The sequence below is a fragment of the Thunnus maccoyii genome, chromosome 6, assembly GCF_910596095.1.
Source record: "Thunnus maccoyii chromosome 6, fThuMac1.1, whole genome shotgun sequence".
Lineage (NCBI taxonomy): Eukaryota > Metazoa > Chordata > Actinopteri > Scombriformes > Scombridae > Thunnus > Thunnus maccoyii.
Window position 1 is genome coordinate 12,261,485 of NC_056538.1, and position 25,083 is coordinate 12,286,567.

The 25,083-nt window shown below is 39.5% G+C and overlaps 2 protein-coding genes across 10 annotated transcripts in view; one reads left to right on the plus strand and one right to left on the minus strand.

The window, feature by feature from the left end:
- Positions 1-25,083, minus strand: part of veph1 (ventricular zone expressed PH domain-containing 1) — a 94,394-nt gene that overhangs the window by 47,802 nt on the left and 21,509 nt on the right. For all 9 annotated transcript variants that reach the window (XM_042414597.1, XM_042414596.1, XM_042414598.1 and 6 more), the window contains 2 exons: positions 4,111-4,274; positions 2,652-2,861 (listed from right to left, as the gene is read on the minus strand). In XM_042414597.1, the coding sequence (XP_042270531.1) occupies positions 2,652-2,861; positions 4,111-4,274 (374 nt within the window). The remainder of the gene's footprint in view (positions 1-2,651; positions 2,862-4,110; positions 4,275-25,083) is intronic.
- ptx3a (pentraxin 3, long a) lies at positions 15,592-23,337 on the plus strand. Its single transcript, XM_042414605.1, has 4 exons — positions 15,592-15,826; positions 18,313-18,472; positions 18,725-19,188; positions 21,746-23,337. Exons 1-4 carry the CDS (start codon positions 15,688-15,690, stop codon positions 22,408-22,410), a joined length of 1,428 nt encoding a protein of 475 aa, XP_042270539.1. The 5' UTR covers positions 15,592-15,687; the 3' UTR covers positions 22,411-23,337.

Consider the following 25,083-nt stretch of genomic DNA (forward strand, 5'->3'; position numbering starts at 1 on the left):
TTTAATTGTGTGGCTCTTCTAGACTTTCCAAATGTTATTGGATCGAATGGATCAAATTCCAATAATGAAATGAGTCATTTGGCAGGGGTTGTGTGACGCTCAAAACAATTAATCCACCGTTTTACAGCCACAACAGTAGCAAATGGAGTAGGATACGGCGGAGCACATGTTGACAGTGTTTTTTAATTACTCTCACTGCCAGAGGGGGGAGACAAAAATACCACACACCAGCTTTAAATTTTGCACTGTTTTACATTTCAATCTTATATCGTGTTTTAAACTTCTTTGCATGTATCTCTTTGCACAATGGGGGTAGGGGCACAGCAGGAAAACATTTCACTGCTACTGTGCTAATAATGTGTATGTGACAAATTAAACTTGAAACTTGAAACTACAGCCACACTAGCAGCTCAGTGAGCAGTACGATTTATCGTTAGGAGGAAATTAACGTCTGTACCAAATTTCATGTCAGTCCATCCAATGAATGTTCAGACTTTCACTTAAAACCGCAAACATCAAATTTGTGGTGGCACAAGAGGAAAAGTCAGGACATTACCAAAATCACATCATCTGGGAAACATGGATATCTGTTCCCAATGTCATGGCAATCTATCCAATAATTATATGTCAGTCTGGACCAAAGTGGTGGGTCGACCAGTCAACCATTGCCATTCTAATGCCAGGTTCAGACTACACAATATTTTTGCCTGACTGTGTCAAATTAGGTGATTATAGAGTCATAAATTCTATAACTTGGCCAAGAGATATGACAGACTTCACCTTGGTACCTGACCAATAATAGCTTGCTGTCTTTCATGACTTGCATGATGTAATCAGTTGGAGGTGCCATGGACTGCCATTTTCTAATTCTTTAAGGAACGAGAATGTAAACAAACAATGGCGTCCAAAGCAGTGTAGTGTGTACGATACTGGCTGGCTGGTTGCCATAGCACCACAAACTTTACCTCTGTGTCACAATTCCATCTAGTAGCATGAGCAGCAACAACAACATCACGAGGCGTCCCAGATGCAGCATTGGTTGTTTTCCACTATGATGCACTACACTGCATAAAATAATCAATGCCCATTTTTGGTCCTGACGCCCTACATCTGTCAGGTCGGGCTATGTTATATAGTCTGAACCTGGCATTAGAGCCATGCTGCTAGTGAGGCTAAAAATGGATGTAGCTCAACTCAGTTTTTTCTTCTTCTCAAAAAGAGCCAGGCAGCTGATAAGACAAGACTTAATGACTGACCTTCCACTGCATGCATGTGTGTTTCAGACTACATCACTCCCTCCTTCTCTTGCCCGTCAGTCAGCAGTAATGTGACCTTGCAGTCTGCTCCAGTTGCTGGGCTTATTAACCTGCAATCAGCAGCTGAAGTGTATTAACAGAGGGCTCCAATCACAGTCAAATAATGACTGAAACACCACTTTTTACTTCAAACAAGGTGCCATTAGGGGAGAATGAGCGGCCAAGTCCGCAGGGCGGCCGACTGTTTAACCCAAGGTTTGGCCAAAAAGAGGCTCATGGGACATTTTTAGCCTTATTTGGATTATTTGAAGGTTGATAGATTTGAATTGTTCCACAACATGTAGAATATTGAGAAACAAATTCTTTTACTGCATCAAACTAGTGCCAGTAAATACTTGTATACAATACCAGGCAGGACGTTCTGTCACACATGATGCAGTTCAGTTTTTCAGAGATTGTTCCTTATTTTAAGAACATATTTTTCTCTGTAATACACCTGATTTTACTTTTCTCACCTGATGTAGAACAAAATACTTTCCTGAAGTTAATGTCCCCCTTAAGTGTGTTACAGTTCCTTAACTCTTCCTTCACAAATTTTTTTTCTCTCCTTCAACCGGGACAACAGTTTCTCACTTCGCAGAGCCCTCAGAGGAGTCAGCACGTATTTGTTTTAGACAGACGCTCCCAATGAACACTGCTGTGTTAGACAGCAGTCAAAACCTCCGGATCCGCCTGGCCTGTCCGGTGTTTGAGTGTTTGTTTTATACTTGGCAGGACAACAGAGAACAAGTCATGTGAGAGTGCAGCCTTCCTCCCTACTCATTAAAATAATCACTCCTGTCTGTTTTAGCGCATGTGTGTGTGGATCCCCACTGCCAGACAGACTTAGAAGTAGATTAAAATGTTTTACTTTGCTATTTTTGCATGAATTTAACCACTGGCAGGTTTTTGCAGTTCGTGTTTAATTTCTACAAACAGACAATACACCGACAACATACATTTATAGATAGCCAACAACGTGCACAAACTGTGTGTACTTTTGTGTGTCAACTCTGAAGCTAAGAGTTGGACTGATTTCAAGGAACTCCACTTATTTCTCCAGCCTTTCTCTTTTTCCCTTTATCTCTTTATGCTCCTTAATTGGTGCATGGGACTAATTGCAAGTTTTCCTTTAAGTCAAACCATTTTTGACCTGCACAAATGTGTCAATTCACTAGAATGAACTTATGTCTCTTTGCATTCATTCCTGTCTATCCACTGACTTTGTATGCAAACATGCCGCCTAGTAAATCTGAAGTGTTACTGAAACGTCTACATGTCCACTTTCTGTATCAAGTGCAAATCAGCGCTGCAAAAGAGTGTAAAGTAACCATGTTCATTTGTGTGTGTTTGTACCTCACTGATGATGCCCACAGCACCATGGATTTTGGCCACATGACCCAGGAGAGCAGGGCATTGTTGTCCCACAATCCTCAGCGCTGGCAGAAAGCTGACCAGTGATGAAGGGCTGGCTTGTGACACGTCCACGAGTGCACCCAGCAGGGCCTCAGTCAGGGATTGGTCTCCAAGGTAACTAACCAACGCAGGCACCTGAGGGCTCAACATCTGCACGGAAGATAAAAATAAAGCTTTATTTATAATTATTTTTAATTATAACAGCATTTCTGTCACTGTTTGGGCACAAACAGAGGGCTGATGTGATTTTAATGAGGGCTGGAGGTGAGAAGAGTGACCTTGGAGCGAGTTGATCAGTACGGTGACTAATAATAAACAAAAGTCTGACTGTAGGACTGTCTGGACAAACTCTTTGAATGAACAGTTTCTCCTCATTATCTGGACTGGTCACACTGGACTGCACTGGACTTGGATCAGACTAACAATGCCCGCCATTGCTGAACCTCCTGCTGCTTCTTTATGAGTCAGTTGCTCTGATTAATCATGTTAATATCAAACATCATCTGTTCTTTGACTCGTTCCAGTTTGTCATTTTTAATCTTTCCAAAAATGCGTCACTTACAGTATGTGAACAACAGTTAGCAGATTAGTTGGACATTGCTGTGATGAATGCATCTACAATCACAGTAGAAATATTTAGTGTGTCTGTGTGGGGGGTTGGAGATTAGAATAACTCCAGATGGCGGGTTCTGTTTCTCCAGGACGTGAGAGTATTCATGTTTAACCAACATGTGCTTTGTTTGCTGGTATGTGGTACTTTCCCCTCAAGTTGAGCATCAGCAGCCCTGCTCCAAAATATGCAGGATTAAGGGAATTCCTACTGAGATATGTGTAGTCCACATGCACTGCTCCATTTCCTCACTTTTAACTACATTCCAGTGTTTTTTCCCTGCATTTCGATACGAGCTCATTACTGGATATAGCATCGTTGAACGGTAAAAAGTTTGATTAAGCTTGACTCATGGGAAAAAATGTTACAAAAAGGCCACACACATACTGCACTGTGAGGCAAAGCCAAGTCAAAAATACTGTACATTTACGCCATTGCCACAGAAACTAATTTCTGATTGTGTGGGATAGTGCATTATTTTCAGATAACCCCACCGTTCAGATATACAGTAACTACTTAATTACTGTTTTAAATAATACTAGATAATATAGCTAGAAGGCTGATTATTTCAGCTAACAGCTAATCTACAGGTCCTTGTAACATTTTCATTTACTGGGTGTGATGCTGCATCATATGACAACACAATATTTACACTGACAGTGCTATAAATGGGATGATCCACGTTGGCCCATGCAGTTATGAAAAATAACACAGTCGGCAGATGTTGAAGAAACTTTATCCAAAGCTCATTGTGCTTTATTCCTGACATAAAACTGCACAAACACTCACAAGTGGATGTTGCTCAGCAACCATTTGAACAAGTCTGATCAGGTGTTGTTGCTCTGGAGACTCAAGCTGCGACATCATCACAGTCAGGTTGCCTAGGTGACGGTGGATGGTATCTGGTTGTCTCAGGTAGACTGAAGGCAACACTCGCAACAGCATGTGGTTACCTGTAGAGAGAGAGAAATGGACAGAGATGGTGTCTGTTTTCTCATAAATAAGACATTAGAAAGGAAATTTTGGAAATTTACACACAAAATTCCAGTCCTTCCTGAATGCTTAATCAATTAACTAAGAAATTAATCTTCAGATGATGAGATTAATTGTTAGTTGCAGTCTTAACATAATAAAATACACTGAATTTTCCATATTTGTGTCTCTGATCTTGTGTAATTCCAACTTTATATAATTGTTATCAGTAGCTACTTCCTTCCAAGGACTGTATATCATTATTTTTCGTGTGTATTATTGACTTCATGCTTTTTTGTCCATAATGTCATGGCAATGAAACTTCATTGAACTTAAGTGAATTGACTTGACAAGGGAAACCTTTGTGTGTCACCCAAATACAAACACATGTCAAACCGTACTGTTGTGCCAATCTGTTTCGGACATATTACAGTTACCAACTTGTACTCGCTGATAAATGTGAAAATCAAGATGGCAGAGCCACGATAACAATGCTGATGAGTGTGTTATAACAGGACAGTAGCTGGTTCAAATACCATACTCCAGCTATAAAAATAAACACTTTTCACACCACCAGAAACTATAGCTTTGCAAATGTTTTAACTTGGTGTAAAGTCACGTGTTCCTGAAAAAAGCACGTGCTCATAGTCACCTTTCTCTGAATGAAAAAACTGACTGACTATGGTCTGGCTCAACATCATGAATATGTGCACAAATATTTCTCTGAAAATACTTTCCAATTATGATACATCATCTGTGTTTTGGAATAATACTTTCTCCATTTGTTGTCAATACTCCTTCATTCATGCTGATACAGGAAAAAGGAAAGTCAGTGCAGGCACATTACTGGGCATAAAGGCATTTGTAAATCAGCAAGCAGCCCAACAAAACCCACGGCATTACCCAACAGCCTTTGACTCACGTATGAAACATCTTTAAATGATTCACATCACTGAACAAAGACCCTTGTTTTCAGATGGTAGGTTCATTATTGGTGACATTTCAAGATTTCAAACAATGGCTTTTGTGTCCTACAATGAACCAAAAGCCAGACAACAAGGGATATTGTAAGTGTGATGTTTAACCACAGAAAAATTTTAGAGCTAATTAAGCAAGTAGTATAAAATAAAGGATGATTCTACAGATGCCGCAGGGTTTCAACAATGGGGCAAATTATAAGTGGTGTTGATGTTTGGGGGTTTACTCTAATAATCTTTTATTGAATTTACAGTGTCTGCAGGACAGATGGGAACCCCGAGGGTGAAGAAAGAAAGACAGTGTAACATGGGCAGAAAGATGGAAGAATAGATCGACATTTGATGGTGGAAGGAATGAATGCAGGAAGGACAAATCCCATTTAAGCAATACTAAAATATGAACACAGCAAAGACAAGAAAAGCTGTCTTGAACCCAAAAGAATTGAGTAGAGATTTCTAGCACAACATTGCCTACTTTTAAGTTGCATGGAGAAGGGAAATAGTCTCATAGGTCATGTATCATGCATATTTCCAGGTCTATATTTATATTCTGTTACTCTACTAGTATATCTTTGCATGATTTACAGTTCTAAAAAATCCTTATTTATCTTATATTGAACCTTTAAGCAGCCCCTCAGTTCAGGGGCAGGGAACATTTTTATATACGTTCACCTTAAATTTTAAACTGAACAGTATAAAAATAACAGAAAATCACAAAAAGCATAATTTGTCCCCTTTAAAAGGTAAAAACTCAAGCAATACCATAACGAACAACATTATTGTGAGACCAACACCAAGAGGAAGGTAATTTCTCCAGTACTCCCTGTACTGTGAAATTACTCCTAATTATTCATGTCAACTAAATCAATACTGCATAAAAAATGTTAATATAAATATCAGAATTGTCATTCCTTCAACACCTTGAAACTAAATTACAGCATTCATCATAAACATCTGGTTCATATGTAAAACAGCTAGTAGTTGGAAATGGTTTATTTATCTGAACTACAGTATAAGCAGTGAATTTCTGTCACATTCAATTAAATCTCACAGCAAGAACCTGAATAAATGGTTTCACACAGCTGTAAATCACCTTAACCACAGGTTATGTGCTCTGCAGGCTTAATGTTCTAACAGACTGATAAAGAGAAAGGACTGACTGTTCAGTGTGTACAGAGGCAGAGGACGGGTGCACATAAATATTCAGGAGATGGATCAGATGCTCTTGTTATGCCTCCTTCTCTTACCTTTACTCATAGATTATACTGTATAACATCACACACACACACACCCTTCTCTATGGTTACAACACAAATCATCATAAAAAGACAGATGAAAGACCAATAGCATGTACAGAAAGAGAGAGCTGCTAATAACAGAAAAGCTGATGTTGTAGCATTTACAGGACTGTTCAGAGGAATGTTAAAAGGCAGGAGGAGACGAAAGTCTGCACAGAAGCACACTGAGGAGGATTTATAGAGCTTACCTGGTCGAGTACACTCAGCCCTTATACTGTACCCTCAGGCAAACACACACACACACACACACACACACACACACACATCATAGGCAGCATGGGTGAGACAACCTACTGTATACTCTTTTTATTACTGATTAAATATACTTTTTTTTTTTTTTTTAAATTTCCTTAGCATGAAACCACCTTATTTGTGTGTGTGTATGTGTGTGTAGTATCTGACCTTTATACCCTCATTCCAGCACACACCCAACCCACCATCATGACTTACAAATCTCAGTAAAATATCCTGTAATGACCTTTAGTTCTTTTGCACACAAAGGCAACGTTTTTTAGGCTCCTCAGACATTTTTCCAAGAAGGAAAAAACAGAATCTGCATACTGGCAAACTATTGTTAACATTGTGTGAAGAGGCAGAGGACGGGACATGTGGACTTTCTTTTGGGTGCATGGGTTTATGAAGTGTCACATTATAATCTCAACGTGGGTTACAAAAAAACAAAACAAAACGAAAAAAAAAAGCTATTGGATTTCTTTCTATGTCATTGCCATATTACAATATCAGTGCAAGATACTTCCGTAAAGCTCACAAAGCACACTGAACAGGCTGAGTCATGGGAAAAATGCTTCTCAAATGATTTGTCTTCGCTGTAGACATAGTGGTAACAAAAGCATTGAAACCCACAGCAATGACAAAACCATGAACTGAAGGTATTACTGCCAACACTGGAAATGCATCAAAACCAACTTTTTGAAATCTGAATAATGTGTAAATCATTTTAATGAAATTTACACACAAGCAAAGACATTGTTGCCCCAAACGTCAGTAAGAGAGGGCCCCAAGTGAATCAAGATATCTTTAAACTGAAATAAGCAGATGAAACATAAGAGACTGAAGAAAACACAGACCACTACTGTTACTTAAATCAAAACGGCATTCAGACATTAGCTCTGTCAGCCTTCTCACTCATTTGAATGGCAGCAGTGTTGACGCAGCGGGAGTGTCATCGCAGAGGGCTCGGCAAAACACCACAACGGGTCAACGTCAACCTTTGCCACAACGCGACGTCTTGCAGCAAGGTGCTGTGTTGGCCAATCACAGACATGCAAGCACACATTCCTGATGAGTTAGGCAGTTGTGCTTTGTGCTAATGCTAATGTCAGTATGCTAACATGCTCACAATGGCAATGCTTACAATATGATGATGTTTAGCAGGTATAATGTTTACCATGTTCACTATCTTAGTTTAGCGTGTTGGCTAATATTTGCTAATTAGCACTAAACAGGAAGTACAGCTGAGGCTAGTTAGTGTTGCAGGTATTTGTACTGTAGTATTGGATGCTAGATGAAAAGTTAAAGGATCATCACCAAAGTTACTGCAGTTCCTTCGGAGAGGGACATGAATGTCTTTACTCAATTTCATCGCAATCCATCCAATAGCTGTTATATTTCACTTAAAACCACAAATGTCAACCTTAGGATTCATCTTCTTTGTGCATCGTGACTTTGTACATGTCGGTACAAAATTTAATATCAATATATTCTTTAGTTGTTGATATATTTCAGTCTGGACATAACTTCTGGTTCCCAACATAAACTTTTACACCTTAAACTCTTATGCAAGGGAGGTTGTACAAGCCAAAAATGCAGAGATCAGCACAAATGACATCCATAGGGATCCTTGTGGACAGCTTTACGACTTAAATGTGTTTTCCGTAGCAACACTCACGTAAATGTATGATTGTCCCGAAAGTCGTATATCATGCAGCTCGAATAACCTCAGGTGGATGAGGGCGGGGAGAAACTGTCAAATCAAAATGTAAGAGACAAGAGACAAACCTCTCCCCAAAAGCCCATATCTTTGGTATTCTGCACATTTTTGTGGCATGAGTGAATCCCCCCTGCAACACAGTAAAAGTAATTTAAAGCATTCAGGCCTGTATGAAACATGGCTTCCCAGCTCTCTGGAAGAGATCCAGTAACCACAGTGCAAAGAAAGATATGTAAGGATTTTCATCACATGCACATATGACTCAAAATGTTTCATGCTTATAAACGTTTTATATCTAAATCATAAAATATGTTCTATAACAGCAGGCCAGATGCATCCCAGCACAATTTATAGTACTATACACACACATACAGTATAGTGTCTTTTCTGCAAAGTTTAGACTCAAAGACCATCCTCCCCTTTCACCTAGATAACTTCACCCCTCCAGACTCTCTCTGTCTGTGTGTGAACGACAAAATGTTCTTTCTTATTTGAACTACCTCGTTATCCTATACGGTTTCCACAGGATACACGACTCCTGGGTGATGCTGACAGACTATGATGAGTCCCAAACAGACACATTACTCAGCAGCTCATGCCCGGACTGCTGAGTCAGTAGAAAGGAAGCATGGTCGACACATCTAAACGCTTGGTATCATATAATCCCTTGGTGTAAAGGCATTTCAATGACTCACACTTAAACAACAAAGTATGTCATTACTCATGCACATTTTAAGGTGGCTTTCAACATGTAAAACTACTTGGTTAACATGCAACGTTGACAGTTGAGATGAAATGTAAACCCCATTCTCCTATGTCAAAATCAAGAATTTGGCTCAAATCAAATACTTTGTAAATCCGCCCTGACCTCCTCAATAAGACTTGTCTCTGCACTTTAATGTCACACTACTTTCTGCTTTGGCACTGCAAAAGTTTTTAAGATGTTTAAAGAAATGTCTGATGCAGATATTATTCTCCAAAAAAACACTGCTTGTCCCTGGAGATGGAGCCTTTTCAGGTTGAGGATCTGATAAACACGTTTGTTGACAAATAAAGGAAGAAGTGTTTCCACTTATCTCAATCTTTGCTTTAACAAAGCAGAGTTTAAATAGTTACAGCTGAATAGAGACCCTGAACAAAATGATCAGTTTTGTTCAGTGGTTTGATGCTCTAAAACACTGGTGGAGGAACAAAATAATTCCACAAAAACAAACTAAAATGAACAAAATACTGTATTTTGTAACAGTAAATCCCCCTCACCAACAATTAATAGATCCTATTAGATTAGCAGAATGTCACAAAAATATTCGTGTCATCTTGACAGAAGGACCATCTTTGATGTAGATGATTGGCTGCATTTTATCTGTGTATACTGTGTTTTAAGCATAGACTGTAAAAAATATGGATGTAGCCACCGTGACGTCACCCATTGGTTTCTGAAGAGCAGTTTTGAAGCTCAAAGTGGGCGGCTCCGGCCGTCACCATCTTGGCAGTGCCTGACTTCCGGCTAATCCAAAATGGGAAAAGAAGTGGCGCTGAGGCAGGCTGAATGAAGCCTGGTTGCTGAAAGAAGCCACCTAGCAGGTAGCCGCGTCAGTCAAAGTAGCTGCGTCCTAATGGCTTAATAACATTTAAATGGGCAAATTATAAAAAAAATCACCCCACATACAGTTGTCATGAAAGGGGAAATTAGCTACAAAGACAAAACCGCTTTTTTTTACCAGGCTGTAAACATGTTTATTTCTGCTGTAAAGTTGGGCATATTAGCATGGGGGTCTATGGGGATTGACTCGCTTCTGAAGCCAGCCTCAAGTGGCCATTCAAGGAACTGCAGGAACTGTTTTTGGCACTTCCGCATTGGCTTTATTTTCCAGCCCTGGGGGTTGCCGCTTGGTTTAAAGTGAGAAAATGAGGGTAATACCATAAATGCAACATTCCCAGCGGACTCTACTGAACTTCTTTTAACTTCTTTGCTTTTCATGCAATCAGTCATGAATCAGTCTTTTATTGCAATGCAAAATTCTTCCTGTGGTGCCAGGGAAACAATTCACAGTATTTATCTCAAAGTAAAAACACGGGCTATATGATTTTATGGTGATAACAGACAATGGAGCATATTTATTTCCCTGATGAATCATCATGAATACATTGAGTCCTAGAGAATGACTCGACATTTGTTACACAATTTGTTCAACCTGCACATGTTTAAAAAAAAAAAAACAAAACAAAAAAAAACACTTTCATGGGAAAATGAAATTTTATCATTATTACTTCAGGATAAGACTTACACGATACACAAAACACAAGACTCACACATCGAAGTGATGTGCTTACAGGTCTGTCAGCAGAACATGTATGATGTGTTTCCAACTGGTTTAATGCCCACAGGTGGTAGCCATACGGGAAAACTTGGAAGCATCTACACCATTCATGGTAATGTGGCATGCACTGCAACAAATCAGCTTTTGGGGTTTTAATCAAGTCAAGTCAATTTTATTTAAATCACAACAGAAGTTATCTCACGGCACTTTTCACATAGGTCAGGTCTAGACCGTACTCTTTAATTTACAGAGACCCAACATTCCCCCATGAGCAAGCCCTTGGCGGCAGTGGCAAGGAAAAACTCCCCTTTAATGGGAAGAAACCTCAAGCAGAACCAGTATCTAGGTGGGCGGCCATCTGCCTCGACCGGGTGAGTTGAGAGGGAGAGGCAAGAGAGAGACACAGAGAAGCACATGAAATTACATTATGTCCTTCTTAGTTTTAGTTTCTTATAATCCAGATACAGGTCATCCACACAGGACATGCATTATGGCAGAGTTGACTAATGACACCACCACTCTCTTTTAAAGCCTCTTTAACTTCTATTTTTTTTAACATACACTGAATTTAGTCCTTTCTTGTCACCTAAAAATGCCTCCTAACAATTTTTAATAACAAATGTAGCTTTAAGTCTAGTTTAACATTTTCATTTACAAACATAAATGTGTTAAAAGTCTCTCACGATCCTCAGATTTCCATCTCTCATTTTTTAAAGTCAAACAGTGACCAAACCAGCAGAAATTGAGAAAATGTTGCTTCTCCTCAGGTGACAATATTTTTCACTGATTTTTGCCAAAATTCCTGGGATAATGGCTCAGTTGCTATTTGATCTGCAGGCTTCAATGTGGTACCGATTGAAAGATTAGAATCCGTGCAAGCAGGTTTTCACTGCTTGTTTCTGTGGGTTGAGTTATGAGACACATGCCTGTCCTCTTTTGCTCTCTAGTCCATGTTTTCACAGCTTTTAAAAATGTGGATCGCGCACAGAATGGCTGGGCAGTGTGTGTATGTACTGTGTGAGTTCTTCCAGGACCCTACTCTCTGTGCGTGGATAACTTAGTTATCCAGATTAGACTGTTGACAATTTGACATGAGTCTGGATTTCTTTTAGTTCTTCGAATCTGGCAACAAGTCCTTAAACCCAAATCCAATATGAGCTCATTTTCAGATACAAATGTCTCACTTTCTCAGATTTATAATGAAAGAATGTTGATTTAATGGTGATTTTAGATGAGAACATGCAGCTTATTGATAATTCACTATAATCTATCGGTGTAAATATCTCAATTTAATCATTATAATCAAGAGTTACTTATACTTATACATGATAAAATATAGCAACTAAATGAAAGTTTGTTCATGAAAAATGAGTCAATCCAAATGTTGTTTGAGATATTTTGAGCAAAAAGATGACTAAAAGATTCTGACTGTTAAAAGACCAATGGAGCCAGAGTATTTGGCATTTAATGACATTTCAATGGGAATCTGTCATGTGAACACTAAAACCTATTGAATGATGACTTATTCAGTGATGAACTGCAGAACTCACTTTGCTGAAACATGTTTATGCAGTTAAAGCTGCTTTTTGAGGTTTCATTTTTATTTTTGAGATGTTTTGATATGGTTTCATTTTCATTGCAACATCGCTCACAGTCTAACCACATTCACTGGTAATATTTGGTTGTTCATTGGTGATGACAGTGTGGAAACAGTAGAAACACTGTTTAGCACAATGAAGTACAGAATAACAGTGGTAACAATAGGAACACATATAAAATGAGACTTATGTCCATGAATCTATTGCCTCAGTGCATGCTGGGACAGTTCCCAACAGACCTATCTCGTCTAACAGCAATCACATGATCAGCACTCAGCCAATAATATAAATGCTGAAGATGGTTTCAACTCTCTACTCCTCTTCCAGGATTAACAAATCAATCCTCAAACTGCCTTCAAATAAACAAATTATCTGGATGAGAATTAACAGGATTAGATTTAGCCTGATAACAGCATGTTATCCTGAATTAGTTAAACCACATTTGAAGAACAGGGCCCAAGTAATGAATCTTACTGTTGACAGTAGGAATAAACATGTTGATTGAGGTGAATTTATGTTGCTAAACTAAAGATTATTTCAATTAATCTGTGGATTATTTACTCAGTTAATCTATTAGTCGTCTGGTCTTTAAAATATCAGAAAATGGTGAAAAATGACGATCACTGTTTCCCAAAGCCCAAGTTGCAACCAATAAGGTCTTATGAGATCTGACCGACAGTCCACAATCAAAAGATATTTAGTTTACTATCATAGAAAACTAAAGAAACCAGAGAATTGGAGCATTTTTTCTTTAAAAAATGACTCAAAACGATTCATAGATTATCAAAATACTTGTCAATTCATTTTCTGTCAATGGATGAATCGACTAGTCATTGTGGCTCTAATCATATGCCAACCAAACTCTATCTATCCCTTTAATGATTTTTTTCTTTCAGACATTCAGGTGACCTTTGACAACAGCAGTCTAGAAAAGCAAATGTAAAATCCTTCTGGCAAAAAGTCGAGCCAATATTGTGTTCTACCATAGAGACAGAAGACAGATATTTATTGTGATGAAAAAATGTGGATCTGTAGAGCAGTTTTGCTACTTTGACTCTTCTCTCACACAGCTTCCTTTCTCTGTATGAATGAAGAAAACTGCTCCATCCAGATAACAAGTGAACAAGTGTGTGTTTCAGTAGGTATTTGAGAGTGAGTAAACAGACACAATGAGAAAGAGGCACACAGGCCAGCAAAAAAGATAGAGGGAGGGGTATATGAGTGGGAGAGGGGGCAAATCCTAAAATCCCATGAGGAAGTCATTATTTCCATCCCCTTGAAAACACACACACACACACAAAAAAGCACACTCACGTACACACAAGATAATATACAGTTCACACTCACATCATACAGATGCACATACAGAATGAACACACACATGTTGAGGCTGACAAATAAATAAATAAACATGGTGAACGGAGAACAATAAACCCTTTTAGAAACCCCTGATGTCTGGGCTCCATTCAAACGTCCCTGGACCCACGCACACACACACACACACACACACACACACACACACACACACACACACACACACACACACACACACACACACACACAAACCAACCATCTCTGCATGGGGCAGAAATCAGGAAAGTTTATCTTCCCTGCTTCCACCCCCTTCCATTACCTTTTCCCTCTTCTCTCTCTTTCTCTCTCTCTGTGAGTCGCAGGAGCTACAGTTATATCTGATTACGACATGCAGGCTACCTCCAACGACGCATTACTCACCGCCTCGCTCGCAAGCCGGGGCACTGCTCTTCCATCTCTATACTTGTGAGAGCCAAATGTTTTCACAAGGACAGACATTTTAAGATGTTTCCTAACATTTCTTCATTTACTCAAAGAACATTTTCTGATGTGTTTGAATGTATAATTTTGTGTAATAATGGGGTTTAACAGGGTTTTACTGTTAAATGTAAGAAATCAGGATCAAAGACAGTTTGGGGTTAGAGCAGTTTAGGGTTAAGAATAATTCTGTTTTATTATGACTCAGATCTTATTTTTGTAGTTTTAGCTATGGGTAATGATAACATTGTAGTCCCTAATGTACAGTAATTTCTGAGATGTGGAAAAGTGGGAACATTGCTAGTCCAACAGAGCAAGAAATACGAGCAGTGAAACAATCACGCAGGATTTGAACAAAGTCCCAGTTGAACCAAACTCATTTGGGAGAGGAGACAAAAGTGAACGGAAAAATTACCCAAAATGTTAGTTTTAAAATATAAATATATATTTTATCGACCAGCTAACTAGTTTCAACTTTGACGTAATGAACTCCTGAGCAATAAAGGGTGATAACCAATATTTCAGGTGTGCATACTTTCAGTTTTACCTGCAAATAAAGTGATTTAGATAATCTGACTAAATTGTTGGTTTGTGTACAACCTGACTGATTTTCTGACTGCTTGTGTCAGATTTTCTATAGTGATGTTGACCTCCTTCCTGACCGATTACTTTGGTTTGTATATTGTTGTCATAACTGATAAAGACGATGGTCAAAGTGGGGTCCCCATCATGGCTGTGGTGTCCCCGCTTTGGGTCTTGTCGTCATTTCTCTTCTCTTTTTGCTCTTTTCCCGTCATCTCTCCACTATCTAGCTCTTTAATTAAAGGCACAAGATGCTCCCAAAAATGATGGCCATAAGATTCAATTTGTAGTAAATGTGAATTATCCTTTAAGAATAGGCATCCATGACTGAGTAGAAGAGAAGAGTTTATAGATAACTACAGTAAAATCAATGAGAAGTTCTTATAAATACTGTATAGTAATACAAATGTGTGTGTGTGTCTGTGGGAGAGAGTTTGTGTGAGTCACTCTGGTTGTATTCTACACTGCCAGGCTTCCTGCCAAAGGATTGCTCAGCATTTAACGAGAGAATGGGATAGAGAGAGAGAGAGAGAGAGAGAGAGAGAGAGAGAGAGAGAGAGGGAGAGGGGGAGAGTCATTAGGGAGGAGGGACCAATACTGTATGAGGGAGTGAGGGGTTGAAAAAGAGAGTGGTGGACCTGCAGCGCTGTAGACAGTGAGACAGACAGATAAAAGCAGCACAGACAAATAAAACACACAACCTGACTGAAGCCTTCTCTCACATGTACACACACACACATAGGTAAAGACAAGCAGGTAGACAGAGGAGCGGACCTTAAACTCACCAGAAAACACTCATTCATCCTCACAAACATACATACATTTCTCTCACTCTTTCACACACTCACACACTCAGTCGGCAGCACCAGCAGCAGCATGTTTCGGTGGAGGCTCCCCCAGGCAGTGTGTGTGCTGTCGGTGTGTGTGTGTCTGGCTCTCGCCTATGAGGATGATATCGAGGTCAACTATGCTGACACCTACTACAATGAAATCACAGAGGGAGAGACGCCAGAACGTAAGTGTTAAATCGTATCTGTGTGTGTTGTAACATAAGGCTTATATGACTGCGATATATGACCACAGTTGTAATTTAATTAAATTCAGCGTGAAATCAATTTCTTCAGTGTTGATGCTTGCTTTAGTGTGAGAAGTAAGATCAGGACATTAGATTAAATGTCCTTAGATGGTCACTGTCATACGGTGAAAATCGACATCTGACATGCTTGGCAATGATCTCACGTCACACGTATACTGTAAAAGCAGAGACTTTAAAATGAAGAAAGTAGGAGAGATGGATGAGAAACAGAAGTAAAAGGAACAAACGCAAAGCTGTTGCAGTTACAGTCCAATAATACAGCAGAGAAACAGAGAGGAAAAGACATTTGAAGGGTTGGTGGTTTGGTTTAGTGAATTTAATTACATTTATCTACTAATTAAGAGATTCATTTGTATGATATCAGTGATAATGTTGCTGCTTTTTGATTGAGAGAGTCACGGCTGTTAGTTGTCTTGTTCTCTTGGAGTAAATTTTGTCTTTGTGGTGCTGAAAAATCCGCTTGAAATACAGAGATAGACAGAAAGAAGTACCAGAGCCTGTACTGTATACAGACTGCTGGCAGAGGCAGAGTTTGTGTATGAGACCAGCAGCATCAAAGAATATGCTGAGCCAGAAAAGCAAAGGGCTTTTTTTCAGCTGCCAACCAGGACCAACACATATTACAGCATGAATGACTGGTCACCAATCACAGAAACGCTGTATCATTATGACATTCTTCTCTCAGCTGTTTTGGAAAGCATCGCTATTTCTTTGTGAGGTATAATACAGAGTGAATGTTTGAGAGAGACAAGAATGCGTGTGTAAAAGAGTGGGTGAGTGCATGAGTGTGTGTGTGTGTGTGGGTCTCACAGATTACATTTTGCATTTGTTTGTTGTTTTAAACCCGGCAGGAGGTATAATTGCAGCACCAACAGTTAACATGTTGCTCTGGGCAGTGCAGCCTGCAATGTGATTAAAGCTGATTGAAGAAGGCAACTACGAGAGTGGCTTGAAAAAATAACAATACAATCACGCACATATTACAGCACTGTAGAGAAAAAGAGGTAGTGAAAACATGCCAGTTTGTTTATGCCTGCCAAAAGCATGAGATAGTGGGAGCAAGAAGGGCAGAAAGAAATAAACACACACACACACAAAAAAACCCATAATTGGCTTCCTGGATAAAAGAGAAAAAGTAAGTCACGTGAGTTAAGTACAGTGAGTGTGCAGGTATGTGAGGAAGGGCAGAGGTCAAAGCCTGGAGGAAGACACAGCTCATTGCTTCTGACCTGCTCCATTCTCTGAATCTCAGAGAGGAATTTGAATTAATGAGGGCAACATGAGAGAGGTCATTTTAAGGAGAATAACAGGCTAAAAACATATGGCAGATATATAAAACTTAAATAATATTAATTTGTATATGTACTACTTGGATGGTGTCTTATAACCCTGAAGGGTGTTTCGTCTTTTTCAAAAGACATAAAAACTCATTCATTCATTCACTGAAGAACAGTAGATACATTTTAACCAATAAAACTTAGACAGGCAGTCAGACTCTAAAAAATGAGTACCATTTAATGTGTACAGTAGTACAGTAATCCAATTAAAATGAGAGGAGCAGTAGCAGAATTTACTTTGGAGTATCAGGTCCACAGTACTCCACAGGGTCAAAGAAAAGAGATAAAAATAATAATTTCCTTCTCATTTTTTACACTTCACTCACAGAGCCATCAAAATAATTTATAAACTTCTGTCTGACCTAAGTTTTTTTTAATTTAGTAAGTCACTCCACAGTAACCTCCAAGCCGAGGGAGCATGATTACCCTTCTGCTTAATTTACTTTGAACCTCGGGGACAGGCAGCCAAAACAAAACCTGCAGTCCTGTGATAATACCTCACCAGAATACTTTTGCAGGTATAAACAGAGTTTGAGAGGCTTAAAAGTTAATCAAAACAGTGTGACAGCTATTCTCACTCCCGGATTGTTTTGATCTGTGGTCCTCCCCCATGTTTCTCTTTATTCCTGTTATCTCTCACCAGGTCTTCCCTTTCCTTTTCCTTACCTCTTTCTCCTTGTTCACACAGAAAGCCGGATGATCTCGCAGGAAAAGCAGCAGCCACAGCTTTTGATCTAAGAGTCGATTGTCCTATTTCATTCTCACGTTCTTATCTCTGTCCTGACAAGTTGACTTCCTCTTTTGTATCACCTTTGCTCTTCATTTTACCTGCCACTCAACCAAATATCTCCATTTTATCTTGACTTGACTGAAAAAAAACACAGAATTTTCTGTCTTTTTTCTTTAAATTATGACCTTAAAGTTGCTCTCACAGTTGAAGGAGTCATAGTATGTTCAACTCTGCACATCTGACGTTCACTTCTCCATCGATCTTCTGTAGTAAGGGCAGAATATAAAGGTGTTTTTTTTCTCTCTCTCTCTCTCTCTTTCCACCATCCCTGTCTCCAGCCACACCGAGTGTAGCCCCTTGCAGTTCTCCAGACCTGACCAAATGGGACAAAATCTTCTCGATGCTGGAGAACAGTCAGATGAGGGAGACCATGCTGCTTCAGTATGCCGATGACATCGTCAAGGTGGAGATGGGGTCGCTGCGTGGCGAAATGCTGAGGTTGGTTGGACTGAATGAATGAATAAGTAGTCATAGCGATGATGGTCTGTTTTTATGATAGTTGCGCTCCCCGCCAACTTAAGCATACTTAAGACCAGTACACTGAATTCATCCAGTTTTTTATAATGTAAATGGAAATATGAGATTGATTTCAGGCTAAATTCTAGTGTTAAAGAATCTCGTTTATAGGGTTAAATTAATAAGATTCTTCAGATCCTCCAGCAGATCGTTTACATTGGTTCTTTTGGTCAGGTTTGTAGCCCAGTACGGTGGCTCCTGTGGGGTTGCGGTGGAGACAGCAGGAAGAAGGATGGCCCTGCAGGTGGAGGCCCGTCTCAGAGAAACCCTGGAGCGCCTCAAACAGGGAGATCAGGCTTCTGCTGCTGCTGCTGCTGCTGCTGCTGCTGCCAGTGGGAATTCTGTCGGGAATTCAAACCACCTGGAGGCGATGCTACAGCAGCTTCTCTCTGCAGCACGAACGCAAGCGTCCCGACTTGCCAAGCTGGAGACCAGCTGCTTAACCAGCCCAGGAGCCGGGATGGGGATGAGTTCAAAAACAGGATTCCAGCTTCCAGAGGGTGGACGGGCTGGGCACCGGGAGCAGGAGGTCACATCACGAGAGGTGGCTCTGGAAGGGGTGCTGGCTGCGCTGCAAGAGACAAGAGTGGAGCTCCAGGAGGTGCTGAGGTCATCGAGGCAAAGATACCTACCTGCAGGTAAGATATCAAACTTCTCATCTTTCTCTCACCTCAGCAGTCTCTGTGTCATCCTGTGTCTGTTTCTTTGTATTTGTCTTGACTTCTCTCAAGAGTGCCACCCAAACAACCTTCCACCCTCAGTTTTTTCCTGCGTTGACACATTCAGGTCATGCTTCAAGTAGAAGAATGAGACGCCCCCTGTCAGGCCTTCTGAGCATTCAACGACTAATAATGCAGCTTGCGTTTGTCCTAAATACCTTTTCCACCTATTCTTTCTTTCTCCAGGCGTGTTATTCTCCTCAAGTAACAACCTATCCTTTTCCCTTCACTTACTAACATGATTCTCTGTTGATATGGCCAAGTCAAACTTTGGAGAAGACATGCTAGTGGGCAGGTATGGGGTCGGATGTACGATGCTTTGTTTAAAATTTATTATCAACACATTTTGGTGAGTCATCACTCAATAAAAAAGAATCTAGGTTAAAGTCTCAGCTCAGGGGGACTGGAAATTCATCCATCAAACTAAACATTTGCCTTCCCTTCAGCTATTTGCATTAACAGATATTTAAACATAAAGATAAGGATAATACACAACCACAGTCTTTGGACAGAACTCCTACTGGACTGACGGAAATTATTCTCAGATCTATTTCAAGAACAGCTACTACCCTGGTATACAGTCCAATCCTGAAAAAGAAACTGACTAATAATATTGTAAGTTATGTGAGTCAGCATGAGTAAGACAACTTGGAACAGGTTTTGTTCCAAGTAATTTCATTGAGACAACTTCCTATGAACTGATTAATCAAGTTAAAACAAAACAAAAAAAAAGAAACATTATAGGTTATATCACTCATTTCTGCAACCCCAGCATGCACACACACACATGCACAGACACCTTTACAGGCCATACATGTAAATCTAGCCTACATACTGACCAGAGGGAGGTGTAATCATTAGCCACTCACCACAAAAACCACACCAAAGCACCCTGGAAAAGCAGAACCAGATGGGAACTATCATGAGCACACACACTTGGCATGTTCAAAATGCCTTTTTTCACCATTATTTTCTGAGTGGCAGAAACCTGAGACAAATGTAACATCAATATTTGGAATCTCCAGTTTTAGTAGGGAAGGAGTGTGTCTGCTAACGGGAGGGCAGCTGAGAAGAGAGAGAGAGGAAGAGAGGGAAAGCAGACCGAGCCAGAGAGTTGAGTGGAGAAAAAAAAAAACACTTTAAAGACAATGAATGAATCTGTAAAGTGAATGACGCATTTTGGGACGATAAGCTTTCCACATTTTAACTTAAATGTTTGAAATGTTTGCATACACACAAACACTCAAGTTCATACCTCCAACAGAGCTCTTCTGCACAAAATGCATTTACTGTACTTTGTATTGAGTAATGGAGGTTAAATGGCCCATAAAGGCTTCACTCAGAGTTTGAAAGGGACTGATTGTGAGTGAGTATTTTCAATGTGTAAAAACAGGGAAGAACAAGAAAAGGAGTGAAATCCAATGAATCAGATGACCCAAGAGGGAAGTGTGTTTGTGTGTTGGCGGGGCAGGAAAGAAACTCTCCATGATTCATGATCTCATATAAACTGAGGCACAACTGTCTCTCATTCAACCCGACTTATATATCCAATGCTGCCACCAGATGCACCTTTTCAAAAAAGCTTTCAGTGTGGCCACATTGAGGAGAGTGCATCATGTGGCTTGAGAAGCATCTGTAGAACTTAATGTTTACAATTTTCCAATCTATGTTGCACAGCCCCAGTTAATGGATAGTGTATCTCTCTTATACAGCAACAAACTCTGAGTCTCATCCTCAACCCTTATTTCATGCGGAGATACCCAGGGTTCAATATCAGGCCCAATTTCTTTTTATTGTTATGTTGTTAGCATCCAACTTTATCTCCCCTTTTAAATAAACAAACATAACAAAACCTTCTGCTGAATGATAATAATGTTGAAATAATTATATGTAGAAAATGTAGGAGTGATGTTTTATCTAGCACTTGCGTTTGATAAACGAGTAAATACAAAACCCAGTTTCAATCAACTTAAATCATTTTTGACTCCTGTAAGTCTTTACGCTGGCACCACCAAGACATCTTAATCTATTCTTGCTGGTTAAAGTTAAAACTGATTTGTTGTTATTGATTGAGTGCATGTTTTTTTTTTTTTTTTACTTTCAGCTTCATGCATTTTATTCTCTTTGTCACTGTTTCAGTAACATTCTTTGAATCAACTGTGCTGTGTTAAAGATGCTATAGTTATCAAAGTTGATTTCACATCTGCATAAAGGCATATTATTATTATTATTACCTCAGAATATGATCAATATATCTGAAAAGAACTGTTAAGTTGTAGGAGTTAAGGACATACTTCAAACTATTTTATATTATTATTAGGACATCCAGCAACTGTTTAAGATGGGTACACTTGAAATAATTTCTATCCTGTTGTCAGTGACCTGCACATTTTAGTTGTCATTTCTCAGACAAACTAAGTTGCATGAGATGATTCTTATTTAGTGACAATGACCTCTACTACTTCTTGTTGCATAGGTTGTGAGATGGCGCTTCTCTTCCCCATGCGTTCCCGTCGCATCTACACTTCTGTCATACCAGACGTCCCTCTTTCACTGTCTTCCTTCACCGTCTGCCTGTGGGTGAAGCCCACCACCATCTCCAATAAAACCGTGCTGTTCACCTATGGCAACCGTCGGAACCCATATGAGATCCAGCTGCTGCTCGGCCAAACCTCGGTCCTGTTGACCATTGGAGGAGAGGCTCACCTGGTGGAGGCACGGGGTGTGGTGAACCCGTCAAGGGCATCGGAATGGATCCACCTGTGTGGAGCTTGGTCCTCCAAGCAGGGCCTGGCATCCCTGTGGGCAGGTGGGAAAAAGGTGGCCTCCACACCCGGAGTGGCTGAGGGACACGTCTTACCCGACGGAGGCTCGCTCCAGCTGGGGCAAGAAAGGAACGGCTGCTGCCCTCTGTCTCCAAGCAGCGGGAACGTGGTGCCAGGGTTTGAGGCAGGGTTCGATCCCAAGCTGGCATTCGCAGGAAAGATGACAGGAGTGAACATGTGGGACAAGATGCTGTCAGAGGAAGAGATCTCCCAGCTGGCTTTGCAGGAGGGCCAGGGCTGCGAGCAGAGGGGGAACATAGTGGCATGGGGCGTGACAGAGATGGTGCCACATGGAGGTGCTCAGTTCATCAACTAACAGACTCATCAGCATCATCATAGTCATCGTCATCGTGAACATCAGCAACATCGTAATAAGCTTTCATGCCAAAACTGAGGAAACAACTGCTTGCTTTTTCATTATCATCTTTGTCCCCATAGTTTGATGTTTTAACAATTGTGTTGCTATCAAGATTGTCTCGTTCCTCATCATCTTCGTCACTTTCATTACCATGAACTGAAATGCTGCAATGAACTCTCCCGGAAGTGTCACATTTGATTGAGAGTAAGCCAATGCTATGAGAGACTGAAGTTTATTTTTCTAACATAACCTTTTGAACTGAGGCCATAACAAACACGCGCTGCACTCTGTGACACGCACACTCCAACACTGACGTACATTCAGCTTAGTAAACTTGCATTGTAGCAGGAAATGTGATGCAGAAAGCAGCATTTACCAAAGACTTAATTAAAGTGCAAGAAAGACAAAGAGTCTATTGTTAAAGTGAACGTGGTTCTGAGCCAGTAAACAGGAGTAATCACCGGACAGCCATGCAGGAGAAGAAAATAAGAGGTCACAGACAGTTAAGAGATTATCTTGTAATTGTAGAGTGATGTATTTTTTTAGAGTAACAATGCCTTTTCCCCCTCTTTCTATCTAGATTTGTACAGAAACAGCGAGTGTAGGTAATCTATTTTCAATGCAAAACCTGTTTCGCCATAAAGTATTAGCTTTCCTACCTTTGCGGTCTTGTAGGTATAATTATTAGAAATTGAAGACTAGACAGCTATCCCTGTTACAGCTGAAAGCAGAGGTACCATACTAATGTTAGAAATGTTAAAAACGTTTTGTAATGTGATGTGCAGCGCAACATATGATCTATCAAACACTTGTGAGACTGAAAACTGCTGTACTTGCTTCCTTTCAAGCATGGCCAACTAGTAACTGTAGAAATAGCTTCAAAGAAAGTTGTAGAAATGATTTTAGCAACTTAGTGTTTTATTATTATTATTACTAATTTCTTAAATTTGTGAACGCTTTTAAAGCTTTTTTAAGACCAAACTTATAATCATCGACATGTTTACATTCATATGAGTTATATAATTTTATTTCTGCTTTGTTAGTTTTTCAGTAGTTTGCATTTAAAAGTAGGGTAATATATGTTTGTCTCCTTTTTTGATACTGCATTAAGCAATAAGAGTATAATTGTTATATTTGTTATTTGAGATTGACATTGTTTTTATGAATCTGATAAAAAAAAAACTGAGGACAATGTTTACACAGTCTAATCTTTTATGAATTGAGCTGTCTTGTATTATACTGTACATTGCTTTTGTTGTTCTTGTTAATGATGTTAACAGGTGAAAATGAATGTATTTTGTACATAAATATATTTTACATAACATGGTTGGATGAATGGAGAGTGATGTATGAATAAAGATTTCAAGTTAGAATATATTCCCTTGTTGGATAATCAGTGTTTTAATTTCTTTCATTTTCAAAATCTTATTAAGACAATCTTTCACTTTGTGGCTAAAAGTGAGGTGAACTCCTGCTCACAGCCTTTCAACAAGAATAGTATTTTCTCTTTTTATGTACGTCTTATTTCTTTGTAGTACGTCTTCTTTTCTATGTCTTTGTCACTCAGCTTTGTTTTTGCTGAGTGTTTTGGAAGAGTTTGGTATTTTTCTTTTCCTTTTAAAGCAGAAATAATACTTACAAATGAAAAGTTAAATTCATAAGCAATACAATGAACCTTTTCTCATTCCAATACACTTGGGGGGGTTTACTGCTACAGCCTTGGTCACTAATGTTAGCTAATACTAGCAAACTGTAGACATTACTGTGCACTGAATCAACAGTATAACAATATACCTTAACTGTCATTTATGGTCACTCACAGAAAAGCACATATAGAAGTGGAGAATCATAATGTATGCAGATGCGAGTGCGACACAATTACGAAATTATCATCAGATAATTCTTAGTGACATGTGAGAGATAAAAATCACTGCAAATCATTAAAATGTTCCAAATGATCCCCTTTATCTTACCATGAAACAATTCTACCCCAGGTTGACAATGCACCTGTCCAAGGGCTCACTGAATGGTTTAATAAGTATGAAAATAATGTGAATCATATGCTCATGGTCACGGGATCTCAACCCAAATGAACATATATTGGAAATTTTGAGCCGACATCATGATGAAAACATGGAATGAGGAGGAATGGTGTTCATCTATGTTGAGGAGCGCTGATGCTGTTCTGGAGGCTTATGGTGGAACAACTGTGCGTTGCTTTTTCCTTTAAAGTGAATTATTTTCATGTTTCACCCATCTGTAGACACAATAATAATTCAAGGTATACAATATAAAGACTCCCTTATGCACTATATTTTACATCATTGTGATCAAAATAGTCTGACAATGAGAAGACGAATGAATGAAATGCAAGTTGTTTGCTGCTAACATATGTTTATAGTTTATTGTGGCACATTCAGGCCCATTTGTGATATATCATAGGTTTCTCCTGCAGCTACAACCGCTGTGACGTGTTACGGAATAGAAATGTCATCTTTCACCCCTCCAACTTTCCTCATTTTGCCTTCTCTAAACCTTACAAGAAAGAATACAGTAACTACATATGTTTCGCAGCGGGGGAGCCAAAAAAGAGGTATAACATTGACAGATGACTCATTCCAAATTTTACTG

Excerpts from the sequence above, each read along its gene's own strand:
- ptx3a (XM_042414605.1), top strand. The coding sequence starts at position 15,688 with ATGTTTCGGTGGAGGCTCCCCCAGGCAGTGTGTGTGCTGTCGGTGTGT. Across the intron at positions 15,827-18,312 it reads AGAGGGAGAGACGCCAGAAC|CCACACCGAGTGTAGCCCCT; the intron begins GTAAGTGTTAAA and ends CCCTGTCTCCAG. Across the intron at positions 18,473-18,724 it reads CTGCGTGGCGAAATGCTGAG|GTTTGTAGCCCAGTACGGTG; the intron begins GTTGGTTGGACT and ends TCTTTTGGTCAG.